General features: G+C 38.2%; 1 protein-coding gene across 3 annotated transcripts; it reads left to right on the top strand.

Moving 5' to 3' along the window:
• The first annotated feature begins 1,519 nt into the window (after positions 1-1,519).
• Positions 1,520-12,813, top strand: kras (v-Ki-ras2 Kirsten rat sarcoma viral oncogene homolog). 3 transcript variants are annotated; one of them, XM_062420057.1, is made up of 6 exons: positions 1,520-1,771; positions 4,186-4,303; positions 5,210-5,388; positions 5,925-6,084; positions 7,745-7,869; positions 10,332-12,813. In XM_062420057.1, exons 2-5 carry the CDS (start codon positions 4,193-4,195, stop codon positions 7,862-7,864), a joined length of 570 nt encoding a protein of 189 aa, XP_062276041.1. In that variant the 5' UTR covers positions 1,520-1,771; positions 4,186-4,192; the 3' UTR covers positions 7,865-7,869; positions 10,332-12,813. The 3 variants fall into 3 exon arrangements, with proteins under 3 accessions (XP_062276041.1, XP_062276042.1, XP_062276043.1); XM_062420058.1 differs by lacking the exon at positions 10,332-12,813 and adding an exon at positions 7,958-7,981; XM_062420059.1 differs by lacking the exon at positions 7,745-7,869.
• Positions 12,814-15,098: the final 2,285 nt, after the last annotated feature.

Here is a 15,098-nt window from a genome sequence, read left to right as displayed (position 1 = left end):
TGAACTTTACACTAAATTCACATTTGCAAAGCCTAACCGACAATATAACTACATTATTTTAGTGATATGTATATCCACCAGTGTGATAAGACATACATTGACAAAGATTATATCCAACTGATTAACAGTAAAAACATTTTATAGCAGATTATGTTTCACAAACATTTTCTTGTTCTCCTGTTGGGGACAATGAACCATATGATTTTATTTGTATTGGATGCAACTACAACTAAATGGGAAACTATTATTATATAGACTACTGTGTAAAAGTTGTCTGTGCCTTCTTACAAAATTAAAACACTCATATAAAATATCAGTTAACCCTAAAATTGGTAGGTATAATTCTTAATATTAAGTAAGATTCAACTTTATTGTCACTGAACAAGTACAAGTACTTAACAATGAGATGCAGCTGGCATATAACCAGAGTCCAATTTAGATATAAAGATTTAGATATAAAGGGCATACATTACTATGAGCATTTGTATTGTTATCATCAGTCATCTACTTTTTTCAGACGGACTTTCACTTCTTTCTTTCTTTTTTTAATAACCTCACTATCAGCTGTGATCTCAATAGACATGCATAGGCTATATATAGAGGAGACAACAGTGACCTCTAGCGTGTGTGCTGTCTGAAGTGATAAACACAGGATCGCCTTTTTGCATATTAAACTAATGCCTCTTGTATTTGTCATTGCTATTCATTATTAAATTTGTTGGGTGGTTCCCTCGTAATAGGCCGTCAATCATACCATTATTATGTCTTTTACCAGAGACTGTCCCTTTCGTGAAATAACTAATGTATTACGAGTAACTATGTATTTAAGTGCGTGAAATGTAGTTTAAGTGTTCTTTTTTTTTTTTTACTTCGTTACCATACTTGTGTATTTTAGTTTTTCTGTCTTTGTTTTCTGTTATAAACCCTGCCTTGTGTTTATGCACATAAAATGCGCAGGAGGCAGAGTCGTGAACACTTAGGAAAACTGACATGGGATTGCCAAATCATTTCCTTGCCTGGGAATGACGTCCCTGTAGCACATTCCAGTTATATTTAGAGCCTATATATAGTGGAGTCGCCCCCTAGGCTTTGTTGACTCTGCAGAAGGCGGCAGCAGGGGATCATCACACTGAAAGGAGTCGTCCTGAAACTGACACCATGTGACCTATATAGTTGCTACATTGTTTGTGATCATTAAAGCATGAATGTTAATCACTCTGTCTGACTTTTTCAAAATGAGATACAGTAAAATGTCGTGATAATTGCATCGACTGATGTTGTGCATTAGGGCAATAAGGGGTTACTGATGTGCTTACACGGGGTTTTATGGGTTGGATTCATCCACTTTTATAAATGAAACCTATTTAAAATACAAATATTGTTCCAACAGATGACAAAAAGAATACGTAGCATAATATAGCGCTGTTCATATTGCGACATAGAGTGAAGCGATATGCCCCAAACCGGTTGAAATCCCCAGCTATGCTTTCTGGGTAAAGTGCGCCCCGGTATCCGCCCATATTTCGCGTGAAGGAGGCCAACCTGAGCAGCGAGGCCCGGACGCTGGATCAAATGGAAAGTTCAATCGATTAATTTGTCTACTTCTTTTTTTTTCTTTTTTCTTGCATGGTGTCGCTTGCTTCTGAGACCGACTTTAAATGCAGGGCGTTTCGTTGTGAAATAGGAAATGCAGAGATCGTGTGAAACGAGAGGATTATCAGCTTGACTTTTTTGGTCGCTACTTCGGACGCGGAACTCCTCTCACTAAAAGGTAAAATAAATGGATAACATTCACACATGCCGTGTCCCTCTTTTATTTAAGGGTTCATTGCAACATTTTACTCCCTAATGCCATGGCTAGATAAATGCGTCCACTTTATAATCACTGAGCGACATTGAAGAATCATCCATTTTCGTTTGTAAGTGCAAACTACGCCCAATTGTTAACCTACCGTCTGGCCCTGCAATGCAGACTTTCTGGCTAGCTAGCCTGTCCATGGCGGCTTTAAAATCTGCACCATTCCCCCTTTTATTGAATGAATGATACTGAGTTGGTCCAGGACACACGGTGCACACGGTGCTGCATTAATGAACGACTTTAGTAAATAGTGTGTGAGGTAGGCTGAATGAAAGGCTGGTTAGCTTCGCGGACGAGCTCGTATGCTAGGTTAGCTAATAGCTAACAGCTAACATAGCAGCCTACTTGTTCACAGAGCTCAGAAGGTTTTCACACAACCAAAATCTGGCAAGAGCGGTGGATTTGAATTCAATTCCTTTCGACTTTTAAGCCTGCTTTAGGTGTTATTGCCTGCTTTGGACGCAGCACAGGGGCTTTAATTGAAAAGAGGTGAGGCCTGTTGCAACCTCGGGTAATTCATATAGGTTACTATCTGTTGCAGCGTAGGCTAATATTCATATGGCAGCTAATTACTTGCTTGTTTCTCCAACGTGTTTTCACCACGTTTGTATAGTCCCACTGGTCTGTTATTCTCTGATAAATGTATAGATTTCCATTTGATGTAGCCTTGTTGTCAGTGATGTTGTAGTAAATAAAAAGCTGGGTACACTATGCCATCCAGATGGCGTCAGCACAAGGAAAAAAAAACAACCATGGCAGGCAGATATATTTAGGAAGTAATTTTTTCCATTTAAATACTGCATCGCCATGACTAAACCACAGTTTGCAATCTTTAAAAGTATTTTTAAATCTAGTATCACTCATATGAGGACGATTAAACTGAGTTGATCTATTATTGAGCCCTACATAAGCTGTAACCCTCCATTACATCCCTGTGTGTTGCTGAATAGAGTTGACAGCTGACTGTACTTGAACTATGTTCAGATATTCGAAGGCACTTTTATGGCATCGTAAGGTGAGAAGTGATAGTATTTGTACAGGCATGGCAAGCATGTGGCGGACAGCTTTCCAGTTCTTCTGAAATGATGTGTAACATTGTCAGTGGTTATCTGCTCAGGTAAAGATAAAACTGTTTTCTGATGTCTCTTTTACTGCCAGCTGGCTTAATGGACAGAGTGTGTTGTTTGTAAAATATTACATGAGGCTGATTATTTGAGAGAGCATTTTAAAGTCTTGAAAGTGCTAACCAGGGTGGTAAAAGTATATCTTTTGTTGGCTAAATACCCATCAAACCGCATTCTGGATTTTGTTTGTCTAGACAAGGCAGTAATATTCAGTGGAGCTCCTCCCTGACTGCAGGCTGTGAGCTGTAACATCTGAAAAAGCCTGTTGCCACTATTGATGGGTGCTGCTCCACAAAGCAGCCAGTCAGCAGGGAGCCTCCCGCTCGCTTGTCAATTTTTGAACCTTAATGTAATGTCATAGATTTCTGCCTGGGGTTAGTCTCTGTTGTGCAGCTGCAACTCAGAAAATACTGAATGTGTTGCTAGAATTAGACATTTGATTACAAAGAGAAAATGTAACTACTGCCGTCTATACATGGTATTTATTCATCTTATTTCTTTCACTTTGGTACCTGATTTAAGTGTGATCCGAAGTTATTTTTCTGTCATAGAAACAGTTTTAGTTGGAAACTGTTTTAGTTCATCAACATTTGATTGCTTTTTAGGGATGATAATGACTAAATTTGGCAACTTTTCCTAAATCCAGTAGCTGTTTCTCAAACTTTTAGCATTTTGGAGACACTATCTTGTAGGTGAACCATTCTATTCTGTTTTTGTTGATTTTAATGTCCTCTGTAAGCTTCTTGTTAAATAATGAAATGGGCATTTTGTAAATGTAAAGCGAATAAACTTGGCAGCATGAAATCAAATTTTCCAGTGAATTGGCAGTGTTATCAGAATGATATTTGAGGATATTTTTTACATTAGGCGGTATGATTTACTTACTGAAAGTGATATTGACACATTTTCTAAGTCAGCCAATCCCAAGTACAAAGATTTCCCAGCAAGCGCACTACTTGTCAGACAGTAATTAAGAGCTGCAAATGGAGCCAGTTAACCAAATAGTTTTCAGCCACAACACAGTACTGGAAACAGCACCAACCATTCACAACAGGATCAATTACTATAATGCAGAGAAGCTCAAGCGTCCGCACATCTGAACTATTCCTTCAGGTGTTGATGATACACTAATTGTTGTGAATTGTCACTGTGCCAGATGAGTGTCTATGTTTGAGTATAATGTGCTTTTCTTTGCTCCTGCAGGTGAATCATGACAGAATATAAGCTGGTAGTAGTGGGAGCTGGTGGTGTCGGCAAGAGCGCACTTACTATTCAGCTCATCCAGAATCACTTTGTTGATGAATATGACCCCACCATCGAGGTAAAGAAGCTGTGTGTGTATGTGCGCGTGCGTGCATGCATGTATGGGTATCTGTGTTTATGTGCACTCAAGTCTCCATAACTGCCTCCATGGTTTTTGTGTGTATTTTGGTATGGGGGCAGAACAGGGAGAAACTCTAAAAAAAGTAGTTACAGCAGGTTCTACTGGTTCAAGTCTTTAAAAAGGCACCAAACAGGTTTTTAATACCTTTGCATGCAGGTCTGTCTGCCTACGTTTCCCATGGGGGCAACCTATGCAGAGTGAATAGTCCTATGATGATTCCAATCAATTATTGATGTGCATTTGCAGGTTAGAGCTCCACAATAGATTATTTGAATACAAGATAGCATCTGAAACAATAGCTGCTCACTGCATCAGACAGTAATTATTTCTGTTGGAGTAGAGTGAGTGGGGCCATCAGTGTGAGTGCCAGTGAGGGAGGGCTTTGACACAGTGGGAATTAGGACCTCATTATAATTTGAGGCCTGCTGATAAATGGAGTTGTCTACTACAGTTGAAGTAGAGCAATCATTTAATACAGTACTGTGGTATCTCTCAGTAAAATCATATCAATACATTCATGTGTAGGATGAGCCATTATACATAAATCTGTTTTAAATATGAGAAAATGTGCATCACGCAACATATTTTTATGAATTATAATGATGTTGTTCATCATTATCAAAGTTATTGTGATATTAGTTTGTCTTAATAGACAATAGAAAAATCATGCCCAGTGTTAAAAATATCTGCACTGTATTTTGACATAGATGTCTAAAAATGACAATGAAAATGAATAATGAATAAATTCTGTGATTGACAACCACCTTTTTTTATTTTTCTGAAGCTGCTATTTGGAAATTGATCCCTGTCCTGATCACTTTTTCTGACCTCTTTCTCCTCCAGGACTCTTACAGAAAGCAGGTAGTGATCGACGGGGAGACGTGTCTGCTGGACATCCTGGACACTGCAGGTCAGGAGGAGTACAGTGCTATGAGGGATCAGTACATGAGGACAGGGGAGGGCTTCCTCTGTGTCTTTGCCATCAACAACACCAAGTCCTTCGAGGACATTCACCACTATAGGTGAGCTGGGAGGCTTAAGGTCTGCAAAGTGTTTTAAACACGGATAAAAAGTAATACGATTTTACGTTTTGTTTTGTTTTAAACAGATTTGCACTTTGTTTAATTGCCTCATGTGGTTCATCACGGACTGCCTTTTGATATGTGTAGATCACCTATTGACATGCACAATTTCAGTAAAGGAGAAGAAAATGAATCAAATCTAATGTAGTTGTAAGACTGGCTGTTAATTCAATATGTACTCCATATAATCACATTGTGACACAATTTATAAAATAGCGGTTCACATGTGGAAATGAAAGAAAGAACAGATTTTGAGCCGTTAAAATGGTAAAAGTGAAATGTTTTAACATACAGAAAAATGTGAGAAACCCACCTATGTATAGATGGGTTGAAACATTAAGTAGATGTCACTGTCAGATGGGTTTTTACTGTGGTTATGATGTTATTTTAAATATTCTACTTCAAGGTCAAAGCTTTTTTTTTTACTTTATGAGTACTGCCTTAATTGACTAAAAATCGTGTCTGTTAATGTCCAGAGAACAGATTAAGCGGGTGAAGGACTCTGAGGACGTCCCCATGGTGTTGGTGGGGAACAAGTGTGACCTCCCGTCCCGGACAGTGGACACCAAGCAGGCTCAGGACTTAGCACGCAGCTACGGCATTCCCTTTATTGAGACCTCAGCCAAAACCAGACAGGTGAGAGTCCAGCCAGAGTCGGCCACACCCTCAAGACTAAAACAGTGTTACTTGTCAATCTGTCACCAGACTGCTGTAGTATTCCACTGCGGCTCTGCAGAGCATGTAGAACGTTGAGAAGTTGCATGTGGTCTCAGGGGTACTGGCTTACAGGACACAACTGTCACTATAAATTTCACTTGAGCATCAATTTTCATTAATGGGGAGGCATAAACTCAAAGTAATTTTGACAAGTGTCCTTGCAAAGGATTGATAATCTTAGTACTTGGTTCACAAGAAATGTTTAATGTCTTGAGTCATGTGCTGCTATTGATTTGTGTCACATTTAGTGGCTCTAATGGTCTTTTTTTTATAATAATGTTGCTTGGAAATGTGCTGCGCATCATTAAATCCCTTTGGTTAATTGAATTTTTAATTTATGGGTGATAACATAATCATTGCATGCCACTTTGTCATGAATATGTGAAATTACTTCATCATTAGGGCCATCTGCACAGGATCCTGCATTATAAATAATCAGCAAATTTGTAAATGTGTGTCAAGGAGTCTGCATGAAAGGTCATGCTGTCAGTAATTTCTAAGGAGGGGGGGGTTAATGATTCTGCTTACTGGTATATTGTGACTGGATGTTGGAAGATTTGCTGTGGCGTGGTCGAGTCAAATGGTGTGTGTTGTGAGTGTTGCCTTAGGTGATTGGCTGGCTGACGTGGTGATCTGTAAACACATCCTATCCTGCTTTCTCTGACCCAGGGTGAATCACAGCTCCTTCTGGTGCGGGGAAAATAATGATACAGTGATTCATTTCTTACAGCTCGGTTCACCTGTTTGTACCTGAGCGTACCAATAATTCACTATCCACCTGGTGCTGCTGCTGCTGGAGCAGTAACAGTTTCTTACATTCAAAGCCACTCTGTGTTTCCCAAATCTCAGTGATTTTTGTTTTTGTTTTGTTTTTTGTTGCAAGACTTGTCAGGGGAATCTCCCACATATAATGCACAATGAAAAATACACCTCTTATGCATGCACTTCTCTTTTCCATTAGCCTATGCAGTCTAAGTGCTACTCCACCCAAATCTTGTTAGTGTCAGCTCACCCACTGTAGGCTTGAAAGGTGGCTGTTCAGAGTTTATCATGTTGTTCTGTAGCAGGTTATGTTGAAATGGATTTAAATGGTGACAAGTTTATATTCATGAGAACTAGTTATGGTAAATTAATAGGTTCATAGAAGATTCCTCTTGTGCATATGAGTGCACCTATTCATTATCCATCTGTATGTTCCAAATACAAGTTGATGCATTGCTTCTTTTAGAGATTGACACAGAAGCGTTGTGCTTTTTAGCAAAATGGTAATTGTTTGGAAGATACTAAGAGGTGAAATCTTAAAACTTGTCACCACTGGAATTCAGTTCATGGCGAGGAAGAAAACTGAAAACCTTTTCAAGCCTACAGGAGGTAAGTGTTCGATATTCAAAAGATAGATTTTGGGTAGTGAGAGTTTATGTAGATACGGCCCATGCAGATTCAGCAGGCCAGATGTTTGCAGGGCGATCAACCTCAGACCATCAGTCTGCTTTGCTCCTTTTGTATCTGTAGGCTGTATCACATACAATATGTCCCCTGTATTCCTCAACATTGAGGGAAGTTGTGTCTCATACTGCAGAGAGTGGAAGATGCCTTTTACACTCTGGTACGGGAGATCAGGCTGTACCGGCTCAATAAGCTCAGCAAGGAAGAAAAGACTCCGCGCTGTGTCAAGCTTAAAAAGTGTGTTGTGATGTGAAAGGGGTAAGTGTATGCAGCCGTGCCCCCACCAGCTTTGTGTGTGTGTGTGTGTGTGTGTGTATATATGTGTGTGTTTGTGTGTGTTCATAAGGGAGAAGGCAATGGGACAGGATTCACAGTGAGAGCTGGTGCTTCATGGGTTCTCAAAGCTAACATGCTGGTTTCTACTGGGGCTGTGGTGAGGAGGAGGTGGCTGAAACAGCTGATGATTTCTTTCCCCTTTAGTGTCTGTGTATCATGTCTGATTATTATCTAAGGTCGTTTTCACACTGGGTTGATGTACTGGAATCTGAACTTGGTTTCACTTGTCTTTTAACTCCATTTTTATATGTGTGTAATTTGGTTCTGATCTGGGTTACGTTGGCACAAGGCTTTCCTCACCAATGTGCAGGTGTTTAGCATCACTTCCATAAGGAAATGATGACTGCTCCCGTTTTGATAAATGGAAGGAAAATGGCGGACAATGTACAAGCAGACATAGCCACATGATTGACGGAGCAACCATCAGAACAAGCTGCTGCAAAGTAAAAAAAAAAAAAGAAAGACTAGCATCACGTCTTCTGCAACACTACTAGTGGACAAATGTACATGACTTCACATACAGGTTGATAGTAATTCTATGTCTACACAGTTATTTTATCGGTACAATTTAATTCCAAAAAAATGCAGCTGATGTTATGAAATGCGCACTTATTCATGAGGGAATTTAGACTGAATTTTGACTGCGCACAAACTCTATTCACAGTTGGTTTATAACCAATCTCAGTGGTTCCTTAGTGTTCACTCAGGTTAAGAAAAAGCTGTCAAATTTCCAAATTTCTAGGCGAACCATGCCCAGATTCTGGCTGAACTACCAGTGTGAAAGTGTCTCAATCTGCTGAAATCAACCTGAAGAAATGGGTTTTGGCTCGTGAGCCAACTTGTGTGATTAATGGAGATTATGGTGAATCTGGGACCAAATCATGTGCTGAATGGTTTCAGAGGAGGATGTGTGTTAAGATGATGTTGTGAACAAAAGTTGATTGTGTGTTTGAGGGTGAGAGAGTTTTTCTTGGAGACATAAATCCCTTCTTTTATTCTTTCCTTTACCTGTTGTCTTTATCACAACTTGAAGTGAGTCCATCTATTTCCTCTGCAGCTCTGTGCAGATTCAGCATCACATTTATTGAACCATTCAAACTGTTCCAGTACTGACATGTACTCGCCTCGACAGAAAATAGCTGCATTTACATGGAGCCTTTTATTCACTAATAATCAGAACAAAAGCTGAGCAAGCTGAAAAAAGCCTTATCAGAATAAAATGGCTCATTGAGGAAAAAAATAAAGAAATAAATACACTCTAAAGTGGTTTTAAACCTTTTTATAAAGTGTCTTGCAGATAATTCTGGATTTTCACAATATATCTATACTCCCTTTTGCATTAATTTAACTGAATCAAAGATGTTCACCTGAGGGAGATGTTCCACTTTCTCTTCTTATTTGTTGCTCACAAGTTTTTTTTAACCACCTTTTTTCCGAGTGTTGCATCTCTCCCAGGGAAGCAGCCTTTGAATACTTGTTTACTAGTTGTGGAGCGATAAACAGAATATAAACAGAAGGCTCGCCTTCTGTTTCTGTATTTCTCACTTTCAATAACTCTGATAGCAGAATATTTTTATAAAACTGTTACTTCAGTACAAAACCACAGCAGTAAACCAGTGCTGGTGCCAAACACTTCATGCAGTACCAACTTTTCATTTTTCTTCTTTTAAAAAAAAAAACCCAGTTTGCTTATGTTGGCAGACTGCACAAACACCACTGAAATATGAACAGGACAACTTGTCTTGTCATTTTATTTAGCCGCCATTTAAACACTGTTTGAGTCGTTGGCTGGACTGATTAAATACAGAAAGAAAACAGTCGGCCCGTGTAACTGCAGCTATTTGTCAGCGAGTGAAGTGCTGACTTTTACTTCTGAGATACACAATGTTACAGATATGTATGCTCTGTTCTTTTTCAGCTGTCTCACACAGCCTCAACTGGATTGATGAAATTACCTCCACTCTGATGTGTGTCAAGCTGATTTACGCTTCAAAAAGACATAAATGTACATTTACATGAATCAAAATTTAAGTGTAATTCATGGTTTTGAATTCGGGGGAGTGGGGTGAAACTGGCATAGATGTAGAAATTATTGCAAAAGTTGTGAATGAAGCTTTTTAAAAAAAAAAAAGTGGAATAGCTTCATGTTATCAGTTTGACATTGCAGAGGGGAGTGCTGGTTGTTTAATTTCCGGTTTCCGACTGTTAACAGAAATGTTTTATCTGTCCCAACAATTTTTAAGTTTAAGATATCACACTATCACTAAGAATCAAAGAACACTGTCAGTACTTAAATACTTTTAATTTTGTTTTATTTGATCATTTTCAGTATAAATATGTGAACATGTGACTGTAACCTGTATTCTTTTCATGTTTTTTTCCAGGGCGTCGATGATGCCTTTTACACATTAGTGCGAGAAATCCGGAAGCATAAGGAGAAGATGAGCAAGGAGGGCAAAAAGAAGAAAAAGAAGTCCAAGACAAAGTGTACACTGATGTGAATAATCATCCCTTTTCAAGACAGACTAAAAGCAGAAACTATGTTGAACAGTTAAAGTAATACATTTTGTACATTACACTAAATTATTAGCCTCTTTCTCAATACCCACCATACTGAATACTAAACCTGACCCGATTTTTCCTGCCTTTCTGTTATTTGCTACTTGGACACCAATAAGCTTTATTTTCATTTTAGTGCCAGTTGCTCACATTTGTTGGTCCAATAGCTTGTTTGATCTTTTATAGGATGGAGATGATGTTGATTTGGATAATTTTCTAGAACTGCTGAGCTGTGAGTTAATTGCGTGACAGCTCACGTCTGACAAATTATTCAGTAACAACTTGGAGGATTTTTTTTTCTTTCCTTTGTTTGAAAAGGTCATGACCTGCAAAAATCTGTAATGCCCTTTTGAAATGTGGGATGCCAAAGAATTAATTTTCATCCCGATCACATAGACAAAACAGACATGAAGAAAAGGACCAACATTCAGCCAGGTGAGATCCAAATGTCCCTGCCACAATGTAATGTCCCCATCTCTAATGACCTCTGGGTATGACTTAGTTATGTCACTGATATAAGTATGCATGCAAACTCCTACTCTTCTCCGAATGTTTTAACACCCTAATTAGCTATGAATTAATTTTGCAATTTGTCAATGCTTTGTATTGTGTGGGGAGTGATTTCTTGCCTACATAAGAAGTTTGTGTTTTGTTTTTTTCTTTCTGCATGCATTGTGTCCTAGATGGCATGGGTATTGCAGACTGCCTCTGGTTGATACAATTAACAGAGCTAGCAATGAGGAACTCTGACCCAAGTGGACATCAAATCTAGTTTTTCAGGTTTATATACAGTACTCAACGTGCTTTTGTGAGAATGAAATTAGCCATTTTGCTTTATATGTGACAAATTTAATGATCCAGATTTGACAAGTTCTGTGATATAAAAATGTGACTAGAGGCCAGGTTTTGTGATGGTCAGAGTTATATTATGTTGCAAGCATTCAGGCCTCGTCACAAGCTAATGTTGATCAGCTTGTAACATATTTCCTGCTATTGTTTATACTAAGGCTTGACCGCAGGATTATTTTAATTCATCCTGACAAAAATCATTTCATCGCTATTTGTTACAAGCAATTAAAGGCAGAATAAACCTGTGAATGTCCCCCAAATAGAGGACTTCATGTTTAAACGGTATGCAGACATTTTCACCTGCTCATTATTCAATGTTTTTTTAAATTTGAGGATGTTCGATGCCTCAGTAGCCCTTACAGGTGTCATTTTTTCCTAAACTGACTCATTTGCTTGTGACTGGCTAGAAAGCAGAATGCATCTTTTAAACAGCTTTCAGGAATATTTCTCTTGGTGTGGTGTTGGAGGTTGTTCAAAATGTTGTCCAAATGGATTTTCAAATTCATCCCCTTTTCTTTCTTTTTTTTGCAAGAGTTTTAAGTTGAATCCCCTAAAGTGTTTGGTGGGCTGCCTTTCAACAGAAATGACTGTCCAGCAAAATAATTTGTCATTTTCTCTCACAAAGCTTGTGTATCATGGTGATGTAACTGGAACTGATGTTTTGTAAATTAGGCAATAATTGCCATAAAATTGTTTTTTTAGACAAGATTGTCTGAATTTATAAAAAAAAAAAAGAAAAGTCTTAGTTTCTTTGGTGGGTCAACCTGTATTTCACCTTTTCCATCGCACTTACAAGCTGTCCCCTGGGGAGATTTATTTGCCTTTTTATGTTTGCATTAGGTGCTACATTTAGACGGTAGAAAGAGCCGAGACAACATTTACTTTGTCTGCGTGCGCTCACGAAATACACAACATGCTGTTTTTAGGGGAGTAATGTTATTCAGACAGAAAATCCAGACATGACACATTTTTCTTTCAGGATTAATGAATTTTGACCCAATTTATTATTACCTCGTTTTTTTCATGAAGTAGATAATAACTGTTGATGCATTTTTAATTATGGAGCCCTCTTGTTAACAATACTGTTTCAAAAGTAAATTTATGTTCCTCTTCCTTTATTGCGTGCCAACAGCTGATTTCTGAAATGTATCATTTATACCCTGATCGTATTTTAACAACCTTTGTATAGTTGTGATACTGAAAGGTGCATATTTTGTAAATTGTGCTTCATTTCGTTGGTGTGTCTAAATGAATGTTGCTTTAATGGAGTTTCACTCCGCTCTGTGTATGTGACTAGAGAGTGTGACTGTGTCCAGGTCTAGGGAAGTGAATGAATGACCACTTACAACACGCCTGTTGTGGGGAGTGTAGAGTGGTGATCTCTCTCAAATGAGTCTATTTTTTGCCATGAATCTCACCACTCCTATTTAATGTGTAATAAAGAACAAAGTAAGAGGAATCAAACTTTGTCATTCTTTCTTAAAGATGTCCTCCAGACAAGTTTAAAGGTGTACTATGCAGGATTTTCCCCAAAACAACACAGAAAACAACTTGTACAAAAATCCCTCTCAATGATCACTTATCTTCCACTGCTTTCCAGTGTGTGGCGATGTATATACAGTATCTACAGACTCTGCTCTCTGCCTGTATTTTCTTATTTTGCTGTGTTCAGGACCCTTCAGGGCATCAACCTTTGGACAGTGGGTGTGACGCCCCCAGCTAATAACAGCACACAGGGTGTGAGGTTGGGAATCGTAGCATAGCGACCAGTTTACATCTCTGCTCTCTGTCTCTGTGTCTTAAATGCATTGAGAGCTGCTGATCTGTGTGTCAGCTTGACTGAGGGCATGCCTGAACTACACAGGCAAGAGACAGCGAGGAGGGGCCAACTTTGAATGCTACGAACACTGACATATCATGCATAATATATCTTTGAAGACATAATTATTCTTTCCCCCCATTTTCCCTACTTTTCCCCCCGCCAAAATGTTAATTTCCTCCATTTTAAATATTCTTATAATGACATCTACTTCTCCATCATTGAAAATCAAGAATCAGTGAATTTGAATTTTTTAAAACAAGTGTATGTGCACTGGAAACTTCAAGTTTTCACATCACACTTGTGTAAGTTGAATACTGGTCTGTGATTGGTTCCCGACTAGTGATCGAACAAGTCTAACACATTTTTCAGGTAAGTATAGAGAAACTTCCCCCTTTGAAAGACAATCATAAAAAAAGCCTTCTTGTAAAATTCTGTATTCATCTATATGTAATTATCTATTTGCTCAAGTACACCCATCACAGCACACCTAACAGGCAACTGGAGATTATAAGTATACAATTAAGTATCAAATGTGTGATTTTTTTTTTTTTACTGTTTCGACCGGTGTAATATCTGCACATTAGAAACATTTCCCAGCAGGTGGCACTGTTAACTCACTCTTGCTTCTTAAAGGCCACAATATCCATGAGGGGGCTGCACTCCCACACAGAGTGAGCCTGGATTTAGCTTTTATGAGATGTCTACATTTCCCAAAACAAACAAGGACTAAACATATTAATATAATCAAAACACTGGCATTCCAGCTGTGGAAATGCATGGGAAGTTACTTTTGGTCGGGATTAAATCATTTCATGCATTGTCAAGTTGATTTTCTATGAATTTGAAATCATTTGGACCTTGAAATGAATAAATAACAGTTTAATTTCACTAGAGGACTAAAGGCCAGAGGAGTCCGTCAAAGTATGTGTTTCTGTTGCTCGCTGCAAACACATCACTCTTCCTGTCTCTCAAATGAGTAAAATCCTACTCTAAAAGGTGATTAATTACCAAATGTCAAGTTTTATCATTAGACTATTTTTTAAAAGTCTAAAGATTTTCAAGGCCACATTAGTAAAGCAAATACCAAACAAATTATTTGGGCCAACAGATGCATTTAATACCCCAAAACATTCTTTGCACTGAAAAAAAGGTAACAGTTTGATACAAATGTGTTAGATGTAGTCATCCGTGGACATGTAATTTTAGGCAAAATTCATATTTTTTGTTTGCATGCAAAAGCTCTTTCTTAAAAACATTTGTGTCTTCTGTTGGATGGATGCAGCAATTAAGATGATCATACTTCAGTGTGCAGACTTTCCAAATAAATCCAATTGGCTGATAGTTTTGATGCTTTGATGTGCAGGGGATGTCTGCCTGATGAAGCTCCTCGTCAGACATTGTACAATTTTAATTATACGCATCGTTGCTTCATATCATCATGTCCAAACAGCATATGCCCTTTTCTTCAGAAAAACTTGTGTTCACAGTACAGGTTCAACATAATTTAGCCATACTATATCTTATTAGCTTAGTTAGTCAATTGGCCATAAATAAAAATGTATAGCCCTGGAATGAAAGTTATGCCAATTACATCCAATGTCAAGAATTGCATCTGAAGGACATCAGATTTAAAAAACAAAACAAAAAAACAACCTAATATCAACACTAGCACTACTTGTTATGAGTATTAAAGGACAATTTGATTTTTGATTTTCTTGTTTTTCACATTTCCATTCCTTCACTATTGATTCATAATGTTGTTGAGTGGGACTCAATTGGTTTAAATCTGTTTTGCAAAACATTGCAGGCTCAGATTCAATATTAAACAACATAGAAAATAGCCCAAGAGATGTTTGATCCAGCCAGCAGAGGTAATCCATAATGCTGACTGAGAAGTCAAGAGTGTTTTGCACAGAGCAGC

Source organism: Scomber scombrus, chromosome 6 (genome assembly GCF_963691925.1).
Source record: "Scomber scombrus chromosome 6, fScoSco1.1, whole genome shotgun sequence".
NCBI classification, from domain to species: Eukaryota; Metazoa; Chordata; class Actinopteri; order Scombriformes; family Scombridae; genus Scomber; species Scomber scombrus.
Note: the sequence above shows the minus strand (reverse complement) of the source record. Positions and strands in the feature narration are given on the sequence as shown.

Coding starts and splice junctions, on each gene's coding strand:
- kras (XM_062420057.1), top strand. CDS start 4,193: ATGACAGAATATAAGCTGGTAGTAGTGGGAGCTGGTGGTGTCGGCAAG. Junction 4,304..5,209: donor AATATGACCCCACCATCGAG/GTAAAGAAGCTG, acceptor TTTCTCCTCCAG/GACTCTTACAGAAAGCAGGT. Junction 5,389..5,924: donor GAGGACATTCACCACTATAG/GTGAGCTGGGAG, acceptor GTTAATGTCCAG/AGAACAGATTAAGCGGGTGA.